This window comes from Myxocyprinus asiaticus, chromosome 24 (genome assembly GCF_019703515.2).
Source record: "Myxocyprinus asiaticus isolate MX2 ecotype Aquarium Trade chromosome 24, UBuf_Myxa_2, whole genome shotgun sequence".
NCBI lineage: Eukaryota > Metazoa > Chordata > Actinopteri > Cypriniformes > Catostomidae > Myxocyprinus > Myxocyprinus asiaticus.
Genome location: NC_059367.1, coordinates 20,549,477 through 20,572,973, shown reverse-complemented (window position 1 = coordinate 20,572,973; position 23,497 = coordinate 20,549,477). Strand labels below are relative to the sequence as shown.

At 38.5% G+C, this 23,497-nt stretch overlaps 1 protein-coding gene across 1 annotated transcript in view; it reads left to right on the top strand.

Annotated features, from left to right (window-relative positions):
• Positions 1-23,497, top strand: part of LOC127414752 (phosphatidylinositol 3,4,5-trisphosphate-dependent Rac exchanger 1 protein-like) — a 125,296-nt gene that overhangs the window by 40,701 nt on the left and 61,098 nt on the right. The window contains exons 2-6 of the mRNA XM_051652992.1: positions 949-1,014; positions 1,442-1,564; positions 19,692-19,796; positions 20,171-20,272; positions 20,540-20,701. Of these exons, the coding sequence (XP_051508952.1) occupies positions 949-1,014; positions 1,442-1,564; positions 19,692-19,796; positions 20,171-20,272; positions 20,540-20,701 (558 nt within the window). The remainder of the gene's footprint in view (positions 1-948; positions 1,015-1,441; positions 1,565-19,691; positions 19,797-20,170; positions 20,273-20,539; positions 20,702-23,497) is intronic.

The window sequence follows — 23,497 nt, the reverse complement described above, 5'->3', positions numbered from 1 at the left end:
CATACCTGATTGTGTTCAAATAAATCACCATCAGAGAGCAGCTCACATTTTTCACATCCCTTGCAACGCATCTGCGGGCTCGCAGCAGACAAACGCTAACATTCTTAACATCATTGCACATTCAATGCATCCATGGAAGACAAACAAGTGTCGTTAGTAAATCCAAAGTTTTCATAGTAAATCCAAAGAGAAAAACTTTAATACGTTACTTAACACAGTGACGTCTTCTCAAGTTGTTACATAGTTACAGTGATAAACAGCTGCCACTTGTACTCATGTTGATGACGTAATCGGACCGTGGTTCAGACCCAAATAATATGACCAGCGAGCACAGGGGGAGGGGGATGAAACGAACTCGTGTTTAGTCCAAGTTGTTGAACAAAGTGTGAAAGGACCCTAAAACAAAAGATTGGATTGATGTTTAAAATCAAGCTTGAGTCTTTCATGTTGATATAAATTGTTACTTTAGATGTTGTGTTGCTGGTTTGTTGTTATATTCTTGGTTATTATCTTGTTCATGTATGTGTTTGTTTAGTGGGGCCCCCAGCCTTTCATTGTCGGCACATAGTCTGTATCCACAGCAGGATAAAGCTTTCTTGTGCTGTTAAAATCCCTCTGAAAGCTTCTGACAACTTGACTATGACACTTCTCTGTTTGTCTCTCTGGAGTTGCTGCTTGCTAAACCGGTAGACAGTACATGTAGCTTGACATGCTCTCTGATACTTTTGAGATTCTTGTATGCGTTTCTCACAGAATCAGAATGGTTTAGGTGGGAGTTACAACCAGAGAGAGGGTGTAAATATGCAGAAAATTGTGTTACATCTTCAAAAAATGAACACAAGTGTGATAGTAAGAATGAGTTAAGTGCACGTTCCCTTTCTTTTAGACCACAGTGATTCCATCTGTAAACACTAACCACTACTCTCTCTCTTTTGTGTAAATCAACAGGCTTTTCTCCAGAGAATTAAACAGACTTCAGAAAATCAACAATGTCTGACACCAGAGCAGGTCAAGGTAAAATGTTTGATTTTTTTATTTAGAAAATCCATTTGTAGAGAACAAATCTTTCATCTAGAGCATTGATTCTCAACTGCCTTTGCTTTTTCATCCAGTATTAGTATTAGCCACAATACCAAATAGCAGATTAATTTGCAGCAGTATACTGTAGTTTTTTATTGGATTGAGCTTTTGATGTCAACAACAAAAGATTAAGATTTTCTTCTCCCTTTTAAAAGGAATACTTATTTTGCACTTTTAACTCAACTTATGATTAGTTTAGCATTTTTTACTTGCATTTAGCATTGGTTTTTCCCTGCTGACCGCAATCAGAAGAGACCCATGACCCATTTTTGGATCACAACCTACTAGATTTGAACCAGAGGAAAAAAGGAGCATTACGTTTGGGTGATTTTCTTTAATTTCTTCTCTTCCTCTCTCACAGATCTTGTTTTCCAACATCGAGTCCATTTTGAAGGTTCATTGTGATTTTCTCTCCACTCTGGATTCCAGTCTGCAGCCTGAACCTCAGGCACACCACTCTCTCGGACATGTCTTCCTCAAGTTTGTGAGTCCATGATATTGCTGATCAATTATTTACTTGCACATATAAAAGAATCTTTGAACTAGTGCATTAGTGTATAGCTTAATGCAAATAATAAAATTCTTAATCCCAATCCATCCCTATACTTCTCACCTGATTTTGATTTGCTCTTAATGTGGGATTGTTCCAAATATATTAAATCTTTATGCTGTCACAAAGACTCTTCCACTCTCTCAAAATACTATTAGCCTCTGAGACTGAAAACTCAAGCCATTGGCCTATAACTCTGCCACAACAAACTCCACACAAGCCAAAATAGACCAGCTACTCTAATTTGTTATAGTAACCAGGTATACTACCCCACCCAGTAATAAAATGTTCTGTCCCCTCTTGCCCATCCTTTAAATAAAAATGGAAAAAAGCCCCTCCAAAAAGTGTAACAAACGTGTATCATGTGTCTCCAAGATGTATTTTTCCATGCACTCAGTCATAAAGAGTAGCTGCCACAGAAGGGATTCAGTGTGTAATTCAGACCAGTGAGATTCTGACTTAAGACACAAGAAGGAATAGTACACAGCCCTGTATTTAACTTAGCTTTGGCACATGGCTCTGTTATCCCAAGAAATAGAATTAGTGGAGTTTCATGTGTACTCTTGCCTAGGGGCATTGCAGTCAATACGTGCCTTATACTGATGGTGTCATGGCCATCTTCCTGTGAAGTCTTAGGGTGTGTTCACACTTGTAGTTCGGTTCTCTTGGTCCGGACCAAAAAAAGAAAATGATACATTTAGTCCTTGTTCGCTTAGCGTTCACACTGGCATTTTTAACACCGAACCTAACGATACAAAACCAAAGGCATCAGGAAAAATTCACAACCTGATTGGACAGCTTTTATGATGTATATTTTTTGACCGAACTTGCTGATCATCCAAAACAATGCTGGCTGCTGGGCGAAATGCGCTCGTTATATTTATTTATGTATATATGGTGGTATTTTTACCAGCTGAGAACAAACGAAGAGCTAATAAAATGTGTAAAGGAGTCAAAACAGCACCAGGAATTCCTCCGTTGCACACACAAATGAAGTTATGCTGCGAGGATGGCTGACGGCGGTTCCGACACCTGTACCGAACTGTAATGGGCAACATAGCTCCTATGAGGTCAGTATTTGGCAAATTACTTCCTGTTTTTGGTCCGTTTAGATGTCTTTGGTTCAGGTTGCGTTCATATATCAATCGAACCGCACCAGAGTTTGTTTGGAAGCGGACTGAGACCCACTATTCTGGCGGTCTCGGTCTGCTTGTTTGGTGTGCACCAAGGTTCGGGTGAGAGCGTTCACACTTGTTCAAATGAACCGCACTAATAGAGCAATCGCACCAGAGTACGTTTTAATCGAACCAAACCTGCCAAGTGTGAACACACCCTCAATGTCCATATATTGCATGTCTGCTTATTTTTTCCTGTTTTGAAGAAATGTTTTCTAGGGTGTAGTTTAAAGCTTTTTTTAAAAATAAAAAGTTACTGATAAGGTTGTTGATTCATGGAAATAATCCAAACCTTGAAATCAGAGCTGTAAAAGTACAGAGAAATTGTACTTGAGCAAAAGTATAAATACCGTGCCGAAATTCTTCTTAATTGAAAGCCAAAGTATCTAGCTAAAAACATAGTCTTATTTAGTGAAAAGTAAAATTGTTTTAGCATTTACAGTGCATCCGGAAAGTATTCACAGCGCTTCACTTTTTCCACATTTTGTTATGTTACAGCCTTATTCCAAAATGGATTAAATTCATTATTTTCCTCAAAATTCTACAAACAATACCCCATAATGACAACGTGAAAGAAGTTTGTTTGAAATCTTTGCAAATTTATTACAAATAAAAAACGGAAAAAAAAATCACATGTACATAAGTTTTCACAGCCTTTGCCATGACACTCAAAATTGAGCTCAGGTGCATCCTGTTTCCACTGATCATCCTTGAGATGTTTCTACAACTTGATTGGAGTCCACCTGTGGTAAATTCAGTTGATTGGACATAATTTGGGAAGGCACACACCTGCCTATATAAGGTCCCACAGTTAACAGTGCATGTCAGAGCACAAACCAAGTCATGAAGTCCAAGGAATTGTCTGTAGACCTCCGAGACAGGATTGTATCGAGGCACAGATCTGGGGAAGGGTACAGAAAAATTTCTGCAGCATTGAAGGTCCCAATGAGCACAGTGGCCTCCATCATCCGTAAATGGAAGAAATTTGGAACCACCAGGACTCTTCCTAGAGCTGGCCGCCCGGCCAAACTGAGTGATTGGGGGAGAAGAGCCTTAGTCAGGGAGGTGACCAAGAACCCAATGGTCACTCTGACAGAGCTCCAGCATTTCTCTGTGGAGAGAGGAGAACCTTCCAGAAGAACAACCATCTCTGCAGCACTCCACCAATCAGGCCTGTAGGGTAGAGTGGCCAGACAGAAGCCACTCCTCAGTAAAAGGCACATGACAGCCCATCTGGAGTTTGCCAAAAGGCACCTGAAGGACTCTCAGACCATGAGAAACAAAATTCTCTGGTCTGATGAAACAAAGATTGAACTCTTTGGCCTGAATGGCAAGCATCATGTCTGAAGGAAACCAGGCACCGCTCATCACCTGGCCAATACAATCCCTACAGTGAAGCATGTTGGTGGCAGCATCATGCTGTGGGGATGTTTTTCAGCGGTAGGAACTGGGAGACTTGTCAGGATCGAGGGAAAGATGAATGCACATTGTACAGAGACATCCTTGATGAAAACCTGCTCCAGAGCGCTCTGGACCTCAGACTGGGGTGAAGGTTCATCTTCCAACAGGACAAAGACCCTAAGCACACAGCCAAGATAACAAAGGAGTGGCTACGGGACAACTCTGTGAATGTCCTTGAGTGGCCCAGCCAGAGCCCAGACTTGAACCCGATTGAACATCTCTGGAGAGATCTGAAAATGGACTGTGCACCGACGCTCCCCATCCAACCTGATGGAGCTTGAGAGGTCCTGCAAAGAAGAATGGGAGAAACTGCCCAAAAATAGGTGTGCCAAGCTTGTAGCATCATACTCAAAAAGACTTGAGGCTATAATTGGTGCCAAAGGTGCTTCAACAAAGTATTGAGCAAAGGCTGTGAATACTTATGTACATATGATTTTTTTTATTTTATTTTATTTTTTTATTTTTTTATTTTTAATAAATTTGCAAAGATTACAAACAAACTTTCACATTGTCATTATGGGGTATTGTTTGTAGAATTTTGAGGAAAATAATGAATTTAATCCATTGTGGAATAAGGCTGTAACATAACAAAATGTGGAAAAAGTGAAGCGCTGTGAATACTTTCCGGATGCACTGTATCTGTACATGCAGTAAGTATTTAAAAGTAAAAAGTAATAGGTTTTAACTATAACCATAATTTAATAGAACTGTAATTTGACTTGTTAGCCCATTACAATGGGCAAAAGGTGAAAGTTGTGGTGACATGTGAAATGTACCTTGTACTTTGAAGGACTATATGAAATTGTAAGGATTAGAAAGTATATTTTTTCTCCTTGAAAATGTAATTAAGTAATTAATTACAAGTATTCAGTTTAAAGAAAACTTGAGTAAGTACAAATTCCCCAAAATAATACTTTAGTATAGTAATGTACAGTACAATTATTCAAGTACTTTAAACCCCTGCTTGAAATAACCAGCAGTGTTTTCTAGGGATGCACCAATGTATCAGCTGCCAATATTTATTATCCAATTGTTGACCAAATTAAAACCATAGTTTATCATTAATTAGTAACACACATTGTAAAAACTTTGTGACCATAAATGGACTTAAAAGTTGTGAAAGCAGCACTTACCTATAGGCTACATGATGAGGGAAACAATTCAGCATGCTTTGAAACCAGCAGACTTTGAATTCTGAGACATTGGTAAGATTGATTTAAAATAAGATTGAAATCGCAATATGGCTTTGTGCGATTACTAAACCATAAAAGGCTGCATTTTAAACCACAAAAACAGAAGTGCAAAAATGTTTTAGCAATCATAATGTTATCCAATTAGTAATTTTTTGTATCTTTTTTTTAATCTTTTATGTGTCTTTCACTGTGAATCTGTTTAAAATTTTGGCCTACCATGTGTTCAACAGATCCAATGTTCAGTGGAAATTATTGTTAGAACAGTGAAAAATATTTTGTACCTCTTTGTAAATTTTTAAGCATTCCTAAGTAAAACAGTAATCTGATGACAAAATAATGTAAGTTGCAAAATATCGGTATCCGTATCTTTTCCAGCATTAGTTTTTTGTTAAAATCGGTATCGAGCCAAAAATTTTCATATCGGTGCATCCCTAGTGTTTTCTCAATGTTAACAAATATCTGTCTAGAATTCTGCTTCTTTCTTTCTTCTTTTTTTTTTTTTTTTCTTTTCTCCCCAATTTGGAATGCCCAATTCCCAATGCGCTCTAAGTCCTCGTGGTGGCGTAGTGACTCGCCTCAATCCGGGTGGTGGAGGACGAATCTCAGTTGCCTCCACGTCTGAGACCATCAATCTGCGCATCTTATCACGTGGCTTGTTGAGCTTGTTACCGCGGAGACATAGCGCGTTTGGAGGCTTCACGGTTGGTGCCCCACCGAGAGCGAGAACCACATTATAGCGACCACGAGGAGGTTACCCCATGTGACTCTACCCTCCCTAGCAACTGGGCCAATTTGGTTGCTTACAAGACCTGGCTGGAGTCGCTCAGCACGCCCTAGATTCATACTCGCAACTCCAGGGGTGGTAGTCATCGTCTTTACTCGCTGAGCTACCCAGGCCCCTAGAATTCTGCTTCTTTTTCTGTTTGAAACTGTTCTGTCTGTAAGTAAAAATATGTTGCCCCTTTCAGGAAATTCTTTATGGTAATAATGAAAATGATGATATTCAGTGATTTAAGTCATTTCTTTTACTCAGTGCTGGTTTTAAGCATCAGTTTTATCGTTTAAAGACTTGCATGCTAATGCTTTCCTTTAACTCTTTCTATGGTTGTCACAAGAAACCATTTTGGGTTTGGCATCTGTATTTGACCTTCGACCAAGTTCATTGAAACATCCTGAGGTTTAACCTCAACTGGAGTGAATTTCCCCTTAATTGCAATGGCTGCGTATGATTGCAGTGACTGTGTATGTGTATGCACGTGTGTTTGTGGATGGGCTGTGTTATAAAACATACTGTATGCCAGGACAGATGTTTGTCTCAGTCATGGATTGGGTGTGTGATGCTGCCAAGCTCTCTCATTACAGGAGCTGAAGTCTGGAGCCCTGTGGGCCAAACCAGAGTACTGAAACTCCTGTTAAACACAATGACACACACACTGCATGCACACTAATTTGAATGGCAAACTTGCTGCAGACATGTCAGGCCTGTTTACACTGTTTACACTCTCTGGTGATCAGGATCAAGTGATCAGACAACACAGATCGTAGTTTACTCCTGGTCACCACTTGTTGGCGGATTATGAGGAGAGGGTCTCTGGATTCTGGTATAACTGCATGTTGATGAAGCATAAAAAAAAGAAGAAAGCAACAATCTGCCTGCAGTTTCTGAGTATTTCTGTTAACTAAACTTCAGCTAAGAATCCTTCACATGATCTGTCACTGCATGTTGATATCAGACATACTTGAGAAGTTCTGAGAGGTCTTGTGCAAGTATGTATCATTTTTTTACAGCTGCATTTAGCACTGACCACTTTTGATCAGATCAGACCTACAGTAATACCATGTGTAAACTGGGTCATACATATGTACATGAAAAACATTGGCTGAGCACAATACATAAAGTCTTGGGAAATGAAGAGGTGAAGATGACCTGCTCACATTTGGATGAAAGTGGACAGAGAATGAGAGAGAGCAAATGGAAATAGAGGTGCATTTAAAGGTTAAAAGAGAGAGAAAAACAAACACAACAGCTCTCCAGTCATAACCTCACAATATCGGTTTCCTGCTCTGTCAGGATTGTTTAACTCTCTGGGGTCTTGGGCCCTGGTGAAGTTTTGACATGCCTTGACATTTCTGCTTTTTTCAGTTGCTTAAAAACATATTAATAGCTAAAGTCTGATAACACTGTATTCAGCACAAACTGGGCTACAATAATATGTGAGCAACATGTATGTACATGTTTGTATTTTTGAGAAAATACCGTTTATGCGTGGTTTTTTAAATAAGGCCTTATAACACATACTAAACATTTATTTACAAGACTTTTGAGAACTGGATCTTGTAGCCTAGAATTTTTGCTACAAAATGATGTGAAAACCATCCTGATCACTCATTCATACAAAACAATATAATAATTTGACTTTTGTAAGACACTTTTAGTGTTAGACAGGCCATATGCGAGGAGGTGTGGATGATCATGAATATTGATGTGATTCACACCTGAATAACGCTGCAACTAATGATTATTTTGATAATCGACTAATCTAACAATTATTAGAACGATTATTCGACTATTCGGGCGAATATTGCAACGATTAATCATTAGCTCTAAACTGACTATTCAGCTTGTGCCCCGACTTAAAAGGTTGTATTAAACATGCTTGCTAACAATAGAGAGGACAAAATCATCTTTTAAAAATACCTCTAAATGACATTCACCGAATTAAAGGGAAAAAATACTTTTTATTTTGTTTAATTCAGTACAAATTTCACTACAAAAAAATCCTATTGTTATCAAGTGTTTTTGTCTTTGTTTTCCATTTAAAATTGTCTAAAAATCCTTAAGACAAGATAGATTTACTTGAGAAGTAACATAAGATATTTAGACTTGCTTTAAGAGAATGTATCTTAAATATAAGTGTATTTTGTATATAAGTGTATTTTTTCACTTGGTTATACTTCTGCGAGTGCAGTAAAGACAAAATACACTTATATTCAAGATCTGTTATCTAAAAGCAAGTCTAAACATCGTATATGCTGCTTCTCGGGTGAATGCATCTTTTTTTTTTTTTAAAGGATTTTTAGATATTTTAAAATATTTGTATTTTTAATATTATATTCAACATTCTCAGAAAAAAATAAATATATTCTGCAGTATAGCTGCTAAAGTAAATGTACTTTGTTTTAAAGGAGTTTTAGATATTTATATTGGAAAACGAGCCAAAACAAAAACAAATAAAAAATGTATTTTTTTGCAGTGTTTAATCTCTCACCTTTTTATTCACTTCAATCCATCTTTAACTCACAAAAAAACAAACTCTCTCTTATTAATAAAGCTGCGTTTTTCCAATTTTCATCACGATAAGAAATGCACAGTGACATATATTATGATTCAATAAGTTGCCATCGCATTATAATCTAGCTGCATAAAGCACACGCACTCGAGGGATGAGCGTCCCCGCAACTGAGTGTGCATCAGCTGTGTGCAGTCTCAATCTCTCCCCCTTAGATCAGGACACTTTGTGCAACTCATAGAAGAGGCGCTGACCGCACAGAGAAATGCCAGTTTCCTTATTATTTGAACTTTAATAAAGCTATAACGCATTAAATAGGACTGCATCGAAGATGTAACTCCGGGGTGTTTCCTTTAAAGACGCTCGACACGCAAGTTTTGCTTAAGCTGAGCATCAGCTCCGGCTCTGCTTATTCCACAACAAGAGTGCTTCTGTATTAACTTTTTAACTTTTTTTAATTTTTTATTGTCGACGTTGTAATCTGACTATACATTTTCTTTATGTAAAGACTTAAAAACTTTAGACCTATGCTACCGTTTAAACGTTTTAGATCGGTAAGATTTTTTAATGTTTTAAAAAGATGTCTCTTCTGCACATTTTACACATTTACACCCGAACAGATATTTGCGAGCACAAGCTTCATTGATGATAATGAGGCAGCGTAAATACTAGTTAAAATATAATGTAAACATTCATATTATTTTTATATTATATTACATATCATATTTATATCACTGCCATTGCTGTGAGCTTGAGTTGGATGAAGTAGAGGAAGATTCCGCGCCCCGCGATCCCCTTGATCTTCTGATGTAGCATCCGTGCCAGTACAGTATATGCATGAGTTCCTGCCCTCTATCGGAGTGCACATCCTTATCACATTGCCGGTTTTGACAATGGTGATGACATCCTGTCCCTCGCAGCATCAAATATGAGCGAGTGGTCCACAGAGTATGTCTCCGTCCCTTCTCCCAGTGAGGGTGAGGAGCATGCACATGCCACAGATAAGAGCTGATTTGCGTCCCCTCGTGGGTGGTTGAGGAGCTCAGTTTACAGTGGTCCCTCCAGTCAAGCAGGAAATATCTTGCCTGGATGAGTGGTCCTGCAGTCTGGCCACCGTCAAAAGACTGTGTCTCAAAGGGTAGCGCCATTCTACCTGGATATCCGGCTTGCGTGTTAACTCACCTCATTGACCTTAGAGTCAGAGGACCGCAGTTAAAAACTAGCCGTCAACTCAAGCTGTTACGTGCCATGACAGAGCCATGGATGTGACACGAAATTTTGTGGTTGCCTCAAGATGGCGCTGTGGGTCATAAAAAGTCACCGGTGACTCAGTCGGATGACTCACCGCTATATTTTAGATCAGCACCTGACGGAGATCCCCCGCCCCCACTGCTCTGGCTCTGCCAAAGACAGTCGAGCCATCGAATAGTTTCTGTGTTGTGTTCAAATAGAGAATGTTCTCACAAGAAACAGAAATGCGCTCACTGTCGAGACGCGTACACATTCACACGTTACCCATCCCCGCCGGGTAAGCCATGATGGTAGAGAAGTGTGTTCCATTGTGTTGTGTTCACATAAACAATGTTATCACACAATAGAGAGAGCACTGGTTGCATCCGCTCACGCTGCACATGCTCGACACGCATGCACATTTACATGCTGTTCTCTTCCCCTCCTTGGCAGAGTTCGCTGGGAGATTACATGTGTGTTGTTTATGTGTGGTGATTTTCTCACACGATAAAGAAAGCACTGGTTGTGTCTGCTCACGCTGCACATGCTCGACACACACGCACATTTACACATTGTTCACTTCCCCTCCTCGCCGGAGTTCGCTGGGAGATCACATGTGTGTTATTTCTGTGTGATGATTTTCACATAAACAATCTTCTCACACAAAGTAATTTTTGCGCCTGTTCAGGCTGCACCGGCTCGACATGCATGCACATTTACACACCGTTCACTTCCCCTCCTAACCAGAGTTCGTTGGGAGATCGCATGTGTGTTATTTCTGTGTGATGATTTTTCACATAAACAATCTTCTCACACAATAGAGAAAGTGCTTGTTGCGTCTGCTCGCGCTGCACATGCTCGACACACACATTTACACGTTATTTGCTTCCCCTCCCTGCTGGTGTTCAACGGGAGGCTTCACGCAGGCTGTTTTTGTGTATTTTGTTCACAAAATATGTTTTCATAAAATTGAATTCAGAAATGTGCTAGTCGCAAGTATTGAGATGCACACATTCATACGCTGCTCATTTTCCCTCGTAGGTTGCTGAGATAATACACAAATGCGTTTGTATGTTGTTTTCACACAACCAATATTCTCACACAAAAAAGAAAGCACTTGTTGCAAGAGATGCACACACACATTTACATGCTGCTCATTCCTCTCCAGAGTTCGCCGGGATGATACACAAATGGTGTTTCTGTGTGATGTGTTAAATAAAGAATGATTCTTACAAAAAAGAGAAAAGTGCTCATGATGCCTTCATGAGACACACAAACATTCTCATTTCTCTCCCCCTCCCCGCCGGAGTTCATTGGGACTGGGATATTACACACAATGTTGCTTCTGTGTGTTGTGTTTAAATAAAGGATGTTCTCATAAAGATAAAAGCGCTCGTTGCACTGTACGAGGTGCACACACTCAAAGAGGCCCTTCACGCTTCTTTTACCGACGCACCCTTTGTCTTGCTTACAGCGTTCTGTCATCTATAGTCCTGGCTTGGGATGCACCTATGTTGAGTGCAGGAACTCTCAATCTCCTCGCAGAGAATGTGATATTGTTCCGAACTGCAGCGTACACAAAGGTTCTACAGCCGATGTCTTCCGTTACGGAGTAAGACGACAGGCTTCGGCCCATTTTAGATCCGAGGCGCGCTCGCAAAGCGGCCATTCAAAACAGTATCTCAAAAAACGATCTTACCGTGCATCATAGAGGTAGTTAAAAATGGTCACGTTGCTCAGCTGCAACGGAGTGCTGCATCGTGACACTTTCAATGTAAATCCCTAAATCCCAAATGTTTTGATTTGTGTCAACAGATCATAGGACGCACTCTTTCATGTTTGAGTTGCACCTGGTCTCAGGCTGTTTTGAGATTCTCATTCAAGGGAACAGCTTATTAATTTAGAGTCCTTTCCTTGGCTGTCCACACTCTTAAAGTGTATTGATGCCGCTCTTGCTCTGCTGTCCCTGGAAATGTTTTTCCCGAGCATTCAAGACAGCATTTATAGTGAAATATTATATTGCAAGAAAGCCCGAGCAGCAAAGCCTACCGTGTGTTGTTTATTTTGACCAGCATGGGGCTGTTCACTATAGCAGCTTCAAATCATTCGTCTTCCTTTACTGATTACTTGGTCGGGCCAGTTTTGCCATTAAGAACTGGACCAGGTAATTGAAGAGAATTATCATCATTGTTATAAGCTGCAAAGTAAGGCACATACTAGCTATTTATGTTATGAAGTTATATTGTTGTGTATTTTATAACAGGTTCTATATTTGGCACAGGACTGTATTGCACAGTGTAAAACATTCCTGAAAGTTTGGCCTTCATAATGTGGTAATTCCCGCACAGACCGCATAAACTATAAAATTATGGTGAAAAGTAGTCAAATTAATCCCCACAGATGAACAAATAAAATCAACAATTTTATTTTTAATCAGTGTGTGTTATGTATATCAGCGCTATCGGCCCACCACCCCCTCTCCCGCCCTCTTGCACTAGTAATATTCACACTAAAGGAAGCACCTTCTCACATATTTACTCTTTTGTTGTATTAACATATACCCGAAATAAATTTAAAATAAGAATATGACATTAATAACATGGAAAAATAAAAATGTATAATAAAATATCTGCAAAGAAATGTACAGTAAGTCAGTATATTACAGCATAGATTTGCACCTTGCAGGGAAACAAGTGAGTGAAAAGGAGCACCATAATACATAAGACTTGATGAAAATAAAAGGTAGTAATTAAGAAAAACAGGTCCATATGTGATACGCAAACAATTAGGTAAAATAGTATTGTAATAATTATTATTATCATTATTATACAATATAGAATATATTTGTGTCATATGATAAAATATGGTTTAGATGCTAAATGTTTACATTCTTCACTGTATTCCATGAAATGATTAAGATGCTCAGAAAGCAGGACCCTTATGCTGTGGAGTCAGCTGCAGTAGTTCCTCATTATTTATACATGTTTGTTTAGTTCACTTTTATGCCACAATGTCTGTACAGCATAGAAAATAATTAACTAATTGAAGATGAAACAGAAGAGCACTAAAAATTATCAACTTTACCTCCTTGTTTGAATTTCATTGAGACATAAGCTACAGTATTCAATAGAGCATGATACACCACACTGTAAAAAAATACTTCCATGATTTGTTAACTTTATATTTTTGCCAGATCAACTTAAATTTACTAATTTGTTCAGATAACATAAGAATCTGTGTTTTTATAGAGTAAACTAATGGCACAATGGCAATGTACTGATATAATGTAAAAAATAATTAATTCCACTAATTGTTAGTTTACTAGACCTTTTTATTCAAAGGTTACTTTAAGTTTAACCAAAATAATTTCTTACAGTGCATAGCTCAGCACATAACCACATTCACCATTGTCAAAATACATAAAATCCAATTTGTCCCCTTTTTTTAATAAGTAAAATGGGTAACACTTTATTTTGATGGTCCCAAATAGATATTTAACTGACTATAAGTGACTTATCAACTGGCTTGCTATAGCTAGTAAACAGTGTTTCAACAAACATTCAGTAGCCTGTATATAGATCTTTATTAATGACCTTTTAATGAACTGATGTTCTCAACAATAATGTAAGTAGGACATTAATAGAGATCTATATACAGGCTACTGAAAGTCTACTAAATGTTTGCTGAAACACTGTTTACTAACTATAGCATGTCAGTTGCTAAATGTAAGTAGGTCATTAATAAAGATCTATATACAGGCTACTGAAAGTCTACTGAATGTTTGTTGAAACACTGTTTACTAGCTATAGCAAGCCAGTTGATAAGTCACTTATAGTTAGTTAAATATCTTTGTTTGTTATGGAGGATGCACAAAAGGCATGTCCATCTCCAAGCAAAGGTTCTCTCACTGGATTGTTGAGGCGAGTGCCCTCGCTTATGAATCACAGGTCATGAGATGCTCTATTGGTGTGAAAGCACATTCAACTAGAGGCATGGCCTTTCATGAACATGGACAAATGGTGTGTCCTTGCAGGACATTTGCTTTGCTGCAGGTTGGTCATCACAAACACTATGTGGCGTCCATCTCTTCCAAAGTCCTCTCTGTCTAGAGCGCTTATTGTTCCAACACTCAGCAGGTGAGCCTAGGCCCTTTTATTATAGGCGGGCTACTTGATATATTTATATTTTGGTACAGCCACCTGTATATAGGCTGTTGTTGAAATGATCCCCCTTAGAAGTCACAAGCACTTCCAATAAGGAATAAATGTCCTTTCCCAACCTTTGGTTATGAAGGGGTTAAATTAAGATTGTGTGTGGATTTATATGGTTCAAATAGATTCCCAGGCTGAAATTAACATTCATCTGGTTTTCACCATGTGGGGTTATTCATTAATTCATACATTCCAAGATATGTTTTTAATAAGTCACCATCCTGTAGGCCTGTGACTTCCTATTCTTTTTCAGGTGTTTATACTTCAGGGGGTATGATGTCACGTAGTGCGGCGTGATGGGACTCAGTTCCCCATAGCGATTCTCGCAATGTCGAGTGAACTGAATCAAACGGGAACGTGTCCGGTTACACATGTAACCTCTGTTCCTTGAGATGAAGGGAACGAAACATTGTGCACTACCCTCAGTCAGAAAATTCTGAAGAAATGGTGTTCACGTACCCACTTATATAGGCCAACTGAACACCTAAAGGGGTGGGGCTCAGACACCATTGCCAATCTCAGGATTCCCGTTATTGTACAAGGGCTTCAACTAAGTCGTTGGAAGGAATTCTCCATAGCGATTCTCACAATGTCTCGATCCCTTCATCTCAGGGAACCGAGGTTACATGTGTAACCGTAGACGTTACAGAAAAACTCAAACCAGCCTGTCTGGCGCCAACAATCATGCCATGGTCAAAATCACAAGATCAAATTTTTTCCCCATTCTGATGGTTGATGTGAACATGAACTGAAGCTCCTGATCCGTATCTATGTGATTTTATGCACTGAACTTCTGCCACCGATTGGCTGATTAGATAATCAGATGAAAAAGTAGGTTTAAAGATGTTCCTTATAAAGTGCTCACTGAGTGTATATTGTTTGTTTTAGTTTATATATACTGTATATACTGTCTGTGTGTGTCTGTGTGTGTCTGTGTGTGTGTGTGTGTGTGTGTGTGTGTGTGTGTGTGTGTATATATATATATATATATATATATATATATATATATATATATATATATATATATATAATATAAATTTATTTACAAAACTAAAATTTTAGTTTAAATATGTTTAGGAAGGAATAAGTTGGACTGGATAGTGAAGGCCAACAAGTGCCCAGCATACATAGGATCTCCTTCAATACTGTTTAAAAAGCATCCCAGTTGGATACCTCATGTGGTTGGTGGAGAAGATTCCCAGAGTTTGCAGGGGTGTAATCTAGACAAAGGGTGGCTGCTTTAAAGAATAATAAAAACATATATACATACACAGTTGTGCTCAAAAGTTTGCATACCCTGGCAGAAATTATGAAATTTTGGCATTGATTTTGAAAATATGACTGATCATGCAAAAAGAAACTGTCTTTTATTTAAGGATAGTGATCATATGAAGCCATTTATTATCACATAGATGTTTGGCTCCTTTTTAAATCATAATGATAACAGAAATCGCCCAAATGGCCCTGATCAAAAGTTTACATACCCTTGAATGTTTGGCCTTGTTACAGACACACAAGGTGAAACACACAGGTTTAAATGGCAATTAAAGGTTAATTTCCCACACCTGTGGCTTTTAAAATTGCAATTAGTGTCTGTTTATAAATAGACAAGGAGTTTGTTAGCTCTCATGTGGATGCACTGAGCAGGCTAGATACTGAGCCATGGGGAGCAGAAAAGAACTGTCAAAAGACCTGCGTAACAAGGTAATGTAACTTTATAAAGATGGAAAACGATATAAAAAGATATCCAAAGCCTTGAAAATGCCAGTCAGTACTGTTCAATCACTTATTAAGAAGTGGAAAATTCGGGGATCTCTTGATACCAAGCCAAGGTCAGGTAGACCAAGAAAGATTTCAGCCACAACTGCCAGAAGAATTGTTCGGGATACAAAGAAAAACCCACTGGTAACCTCAGGAGAAATACAGGCTGCTCTGGAAAAAGATGGTGTGGTTGTTTCAAGGAGCACAATACGACGATACTTGAACAGAAATGAGCTGCATGGTCGAGTTACCAGAAAGAAGCCTTTATTGCGCCAATGCCACAAAAAAGCCCAGTTACAATATGCCCGACAACACCTTGACACGCCTCACAGCTTCTGGCACACTGTAATTTGGAGTGACGAGACCAAAATAGAGCTTTATGGTCACAGCCATAAGCGCTATGTTTCGAGAGGGGTCAACAAGGCCTATAGTGAAAAGAATACCATCCCCACTGTGAAGCATGGTGGTGGCTCACTGATGTTTTGGGGGTGTGTGAGCTCTAAAGGCACAGGGAATCTTGTGAAAATTGATGGCAAGATGAATGCAGCATGTTATCAGAAAATACTGGCAGACAATTTGCATTCTTTTGCACGAAAGCTGCACATGGGACGCTCTTAGACTTTCCAGCACAACAATGACCCTAAGTATTAGGCCAAGTTGACCCTCCAGTGGTTACAGCAGAAAAAGCTGAAGGTTCTGGAGTGGCCATCACAGTCTCCTGACCTTAATATCATTGAGCCACTCTGGGGAGATCTCAAACGTGCGGTTCATGCAAGACGACCAAAGACTTTGCATGACCTGGAGGCATTTTGCCAAGACAAATGGGCAGCTATACCACCTGCAAGAATTTGGGGCCTCATAGACAACTATTAAAAAAAACTGCACATTGTCATTGATGCTAAAGGGGGCAATACACAGTATTAAGAACTAATGGTATGCAGACTTTTGAACAGGGGTCATTTCATTTCATTTCTTTGTTGCCATGTTTTGTTTTATGATTGTGCCATTCTGTTATAACCTACAGTTGAATATGAATCCCATAAGAAATAAAAGAAATGTGTTTTGCCTGCTCATTCATGTTTTCTTTAAAAATGGTACATATATTACCAATTCTCCAAGGGTATGCAAACTTTTGAGCACAACTGTATGTATATGTGTATATATATATATATATATATATATATATATATATATATATATATATACATACAGGTTCTGGTCATATAATTAGAATATCATCAAAAAGTTGATTTATTTCACTAATTCCATTCAAAAAGTGAAACTTGTATATTATATTCATTCATTACACACAGACTGATATATTTCAAATGTTTATTTCTTTTAATTTTGATGATTATAACTGACAACTAAGGAAAATCCCAAATTCAGTATCTCAGAAAATTAGAATATTGTGAAAAGGTTCAATATTGAAGACACCTGGTGCCACACTCTAATCAGCTAATTAACTCAAAACACCTGCAAAGGCCTTTAAATGTTCTCTCAGTCTAGTTCTGTACGCTACACAATCATGGGGAAGACTGCTGACTTGACAGTTGTCCAAAAGACGACCATTGACACGTTGCACAAGGAGGGCAAGACACAAAAGGTCATTGCAAAAGAGGCTGGCTGTTCACAGAGCTCTGTGTCCAAGCACATTAATAGAGAGGTGAAGGGAAGGAAAAGATGTGGTAGAAAAAAAGTGTACAAGCAATAGGGATAACCGCACCCTGGAGAGGATTGTGAAACAAAACCCATTCAAAAATGTGGGGGAGAACCACTACGCACAGACGTATGCAAGACATGGGTTTCAGCTGTCGCATTCCTTGTGTCAAGCCACTCTTGAACAACAGACAGCGTCTGAAGCGTCTCGCCTGGGCTAAAGACAAAAAGGACTGGACTGCTGCTGAGTGGTCCAAAGTTATGTTCTCTGATGAAAGTAAATTTTGCATTTCCTTTGGAAATCAGGGTCCCAGAGTCTGGAGGAAGAGAGGAGAGGCACGCAATCCACGTTGCTTGAGGTCCAGTGTAAAGTTTCCACAGTCAGTGATGGTTTGGGGTGCCATGTCATCTGCTGGTGTTGGTCCACTGTGTTTTCTGAGGTCCAAGGTCAACGCAGCCGTATACCAGGAAGTTTTAGAGCACTTCATGCTTCCTGCTGCTGACCAACTTTATGGAGATGCAGATTTCATTTTCCAACAGGACTTGGCCCCTGCACACAGTGCCAAAGCAACCAGTATCTGGTTTAAGGACCATGGTATCCCTGTTCTTAATTGGCCAGCAAACTCGCCTGACCTTAACCCCATAGAAAATCTATGGGGTATTGTGAAGAGGAAGATGCGATATGCCAGACCCAACAATGCAGAAGAGCTGAAGGCCACTATCAGAGCAACCTGGGTTCTCATAACACCTGAGCAGTGCCACAGACTGATCGACTCCATGCCACGCCGCATTGCTGCAGTAATTCAGGCAAAAGGAGCCCCAACTAAGTATTGAGTGCTGTACATGCTCATACTTTTCATGTTCATACTTTTCAGTTGGCCAAGATTTCTAAAAATCCTTTCTTTGTATTGGTCTTAAGTAATTTTCTAATTTTCTGAGATACTGAATTTGGGATTTTCCTTAGTTGTCAGTTATAATCATCAAAATTAAAAAAAATAAACATTTGAAAAATATGAGTCTGTGTGTAATGAATGAATATAATATGCAAGTTTCACTTTTTGAATGGAATTAGTGAAATCAACTTTTTGATGATATTCTAATTATATGACCAGCACCTGTATATAAAGTGTTTTAATTAGTGCAACATTTTTGGGGCACAACATAATTTCCATACTAACATGGTTATTCTTAAATGTGAAAAGAATCAGTAGGTGTGTCCAAACCTTTAAAGACAATGACAAAATTTAGAACATACAGGCAGTTAAATGATGGACCTATAGAAATTGTTTGAAATTACCACAGGCTGAGGTTATACTGTATATGCAGTGCTCACTTTAACCTAAAGATGAGTTGCTTTATTTTTTTTCAAACTTCCTATTTCCACCTAGCTTTTGCAGTCCATAGAGAAGGTGTGGCTTTTAGACAAAATCTATGCACATAGATTTCACTTCCTGTGTTGTTTCAAATATTGTAGGGCATAATGAAAGCAGTGAGAATCCTCGTTGTTTCTCTTAAAGTTTCACTACACGAAATCTTCTCCTTATGTCACTTCTCAACTTCTTAGAGAATGGCCAAAGGAGGAGGTGGCATTGAGCTATACAAAGTGTTTATTATCTGTTGGAGATTTCACATATGAACGTGAGAATAATAAATAGGAGTGTGCATAAAACGTGCTTATCTAACCAAAAATGTATACAAACTACGAAAAAATTTGTGGCATGGATGGATGAAATATTAAAACACATCGCTAACACCGAGTGAGTGTTGATCTTGTCAAATGTAATAATCCTCCTGAAAAACCTAAACCAGCCTAACATGGTTTGTTTTTAGCTGGTTTATGCTGGTCTAGCTTGTCTCCCTCCCTGGATTGCAAGTGCCTAAAATCTCTTTTAAACTAGCAAATCAGACCAGGCTGGGAGAACAGGAAATACCTTTTTATTTTTATTTATTTATTTTTTTTGCAAGGAAGGTTGAATATTTCCTGATGTTGAACTGTATAAATTGGTAAAAATCCATTGGTAAAATCTATAGAAGTTTGCATTGTAGTATTTTGAATTGTGACTCAGTTTTCTCTACTTCAGAGGGAGCGTTTCTCTGTGTATGGGGAATATTGTAGTAACCATGAGAAAGCACTCAGACTACTGATGGAGCTGAACAAGATCCCCCACGTACGGACTTTCCTGCTGGTAAGCACCTTTTCACTTGATCTTTATCATAGGAAAAAGTCCATTGCTTTTCATTACATCAGATTCTGATGAAGATCCTTCAGATCACAGAACAGTTTCACCTCTGTCAGATTTCATTAGTGGTATATCATAGATAAAAAGGTATAAAAGATAAAATTGCTACAGGAAATAAATTGATCTATCAAATTTAAAGTGAAACTGGTACCCAAGCTTACTTTAACTTTTCATACATAATATGTTAGAGAGTTTAATGTTTTCCATTGGAAATCCTTCACTTAGAATATTGTCATGAGTCAATAGCTTAATTCAGATCAGTGCTTTATGGGTTGTTGCAGAACTCTATATTCTGTTTTTTCTTCTATTTGTTTATTCAGCACCTCATGCTTTTGGGAGGTAAAAAGAGCACAGATGTTCCTCTTGAAGGGTACCTCCTCTCTCCCATCCAGAGAATCTGTAAATACCCTCTACTACTCAAGGTATGGTTCCCCCTTGGAAGGGTAGCAGAGCATATGCATTATGTGTTAAAGATATTTATTAGTGGTGCTTGGTAAGGTGCTTACTTTTGACTTGGCCCAGTAAGCAAACACACAACTGTGTGTATGGCATACCATTTTTAAATGGTCATGTTCATGAAAACTGAAAAGTCATAAAAGACTACAGGTAAACATAACTGGAGGCGATACGCAGATAGCTGATATGTAAAACAGTGTAACACAAGCATGCACCTGCTGTCTGCCGTTCAGGAGCTTTTGAAGAGGACCCCAAAGAAGCATCCAGATTACCCTGCTGTAGAGGAGGCCCTGCAGGCCATGAAAGCTGTGTGCTGCAACATCAATGAGACCAAGAGACAGATGGAGAAGCTTGAGGCTCTTGAAATATTACAGTCACACATAGAGGGCTGGGAGGTGAGTGGAGATGTGAGGTGTGTGTTTGTCTCTCTTGTAATGTTAGTAAGTGTGTTTTTGATACAACCACTTTGTCGTACTACTCTCTATATATAATTGATAAAAAAAAAAACAACATAATAATAAAATTGAATGATTAATTAAAAATATATATATATATATATTTTTTTTTTTTACAGTTTGCATATTTATGCATTTGGCAGACGCTTTTATCCAAAGCAGCTAACAGTGCATTCAGCGTTTACATTTGATCAGTTTGTCAGTTATGTTTGAATGCACACATGAAGATAAAACTGCAAAAAAACTCATTTAGAACTTAGTCCAGTGACATGCAGACTATTTTTAATGCAAGTCTTCTCAAGTTCAAAACCTGCCCATGTTTATAACTTTTTTTTTTTTTCAGTGCTGTCAGTCGTGATTAATCGCAGATTTTTAAAATGCTGAAATTTGACTAAATATACTTTTCTTTCAAAATGCATTACTTTCTTTCTTAGGAAAGACAAAACAAGGTTAAACTTTATTTTACAGTGTCCTTGTTACAGTGTAAAGCCCGAAGTATACTTCAATTTTGACGCTGAACGCGAGCTTGTCAAAGTTAACTTCATACAGACAGTGTGTGCAAACAGGTGGTTGACACATGCACACAACGATAGCTTGGCTTTAACTCCTTCTGACCTGCAGAAGGCAGCACTGAGCATCAGCGTCTTCGTGGCTCTAACATATCTGTCCCGAAGATATTTCCACCTCGCTTCGTCTTTGCTCAGTGTCTGTGCTATTTCTTTCCAGGAGTTATGACCCATAAAAATGTCTTTATACTCATTCAGAGCAGATCTGTACAAGGGCGGGTATCTCCTAACCTCCTCACACAAGTGCTCTTCAACTTGGATTCCATTGTCGTTGTGGTCTCAACTGTTTGCTGTCCTTGTCTCTTCTTCTTTGACTTGTGAATACCCAGGAGCCTGTTTTGCCACCTTCTGGCAGCACTGGTTAAGTGTACAGTAATTCCTGACACATGCGCATTCTGCACCTTAAAAAGACGCGCGGTTAGAAAAATTGGGCTGCGCGTTCAGTGCTCGAGCACTCTGTTTATGACGAGATTTGTGTTGCGCATCCATTCGCGTCTGACCGAAGTATACTTTGGGCTTAATTACACAAATAATTACTGATTATTACTAATTTACAACATGTACTTACTATAGGTTTAGGGTTAGGGTAATAATTGACTATTATTACTATAGTCTATTCATGTAATACGTGTAACAATAACACTGTAAAATAAAATGTTACCCAAAACAATATTAACAATATAATGCTTTAACGTTTTCCAGACAAAACCTTCCACAGTATAAAGATATAAATGCACTAAAATAGCAACAATACAAGTAACATTAAATATTTCCCAAAGTCTAAGTGGGAATTTGACTAATTGAAAGAACTAGTCTGCACATAGGTTGCATATTCATTGCAATGGGCATGAAATGTCTTAAACTCTCATCCTCCCCAATATTAATCAGCAGGCAGACTGTGGCTATCCACTTTATTACAGTAATCTTGAAGCCACGGTCATGATTCACGTCAAGACTTCAGTGCCAGCGTCAAGCACTGCTTTGAAATCCACATTAAATGTGATTGCAGACCAAAAAAAAAACGTCTCATTCTGCGTTTTGGTGATATTTAAAACTTGCCATGCTTCTGTGGTAATTAAAATGCGCCCTGTCTACACCACACAAACGACACTTCGTGTTGTGTCAAAAGCATTAGAACCCCATTATAATCAATGATGCTGTCTACACTGGAATCGTCTGTTGCAGCGCCTCGCGCAAAGAGTAAACGGGTGTCCCGTTTCAGTTTTTGGTGCACACACTGGCACTACTACTCCCAACAACACAAATAAACAGTTTAGAACATTCGTGTTGACGCATCCAGTGTAGACAGCCTCATGCCGCTGCGTCACATCAACGAATGTTCCCAGTGTAGATAGGGCGTTAGGCTGAAAAATATTGATTTCTGTCACAAGTTCCATCTAGGCTTGTTTTGTACAATAAATAGCATTAAGAGCTCCTTTCCCCATTACTTTATCACCGACAATGAATCACTGCTGTATGTGTATTGTGGTCTGTGCATCAGTGTAATGGTTCTGCCCTTTTTAACCCGTGTTTATGCTGGTTTAACTGTAAATGTGTTAATCGCGATTATGAAAAATTAACGTTTAATTTTTGTAATTAATTGCATGTGTTAACATTAATTTTGACAGCTCTACTTTAAATAAATAAATAAATAAAATAGCAAAACTGCAACAGTATGTCAGTGGCTATATATCAGGAATGTGACACTATTTATTTATTTATTTATTTATTTATTTAGTGATTTCACTGAAAGAAAGAGTGGTCCAATGAGGAATAAAAGGATGTGCTGCCCTAGAGAACAGTGCCACTCTTGGCAAATGCCTTTGTCCGGAAATGACTTGAGAGATGGATAATACTTGATGTAATGAACTTAAAAGTTTTTTGAGCAAGTATAGTGTCTAATGGAACCAAATAAAAGATGACTAAAGCATACAAGTATAAACTGGAAATGATTGAGGATCAAATTACCAGTCATTATTTCTTTTTACGTGGAAGGTAGCGTAACACTGTACAAATTGAACTCCTTTGTGTATGTTTCCTGGTTGATGGTTTATAAGGAAAAGCATAAAATGACAAACGGTTAACTGTAATTCTTGAACAGGCCTGCAGCAGTTATTTACAGTTAGCTTGCGTGTTTTCTTAAAATACAGTATGTCTAGTTTAGAAAAGT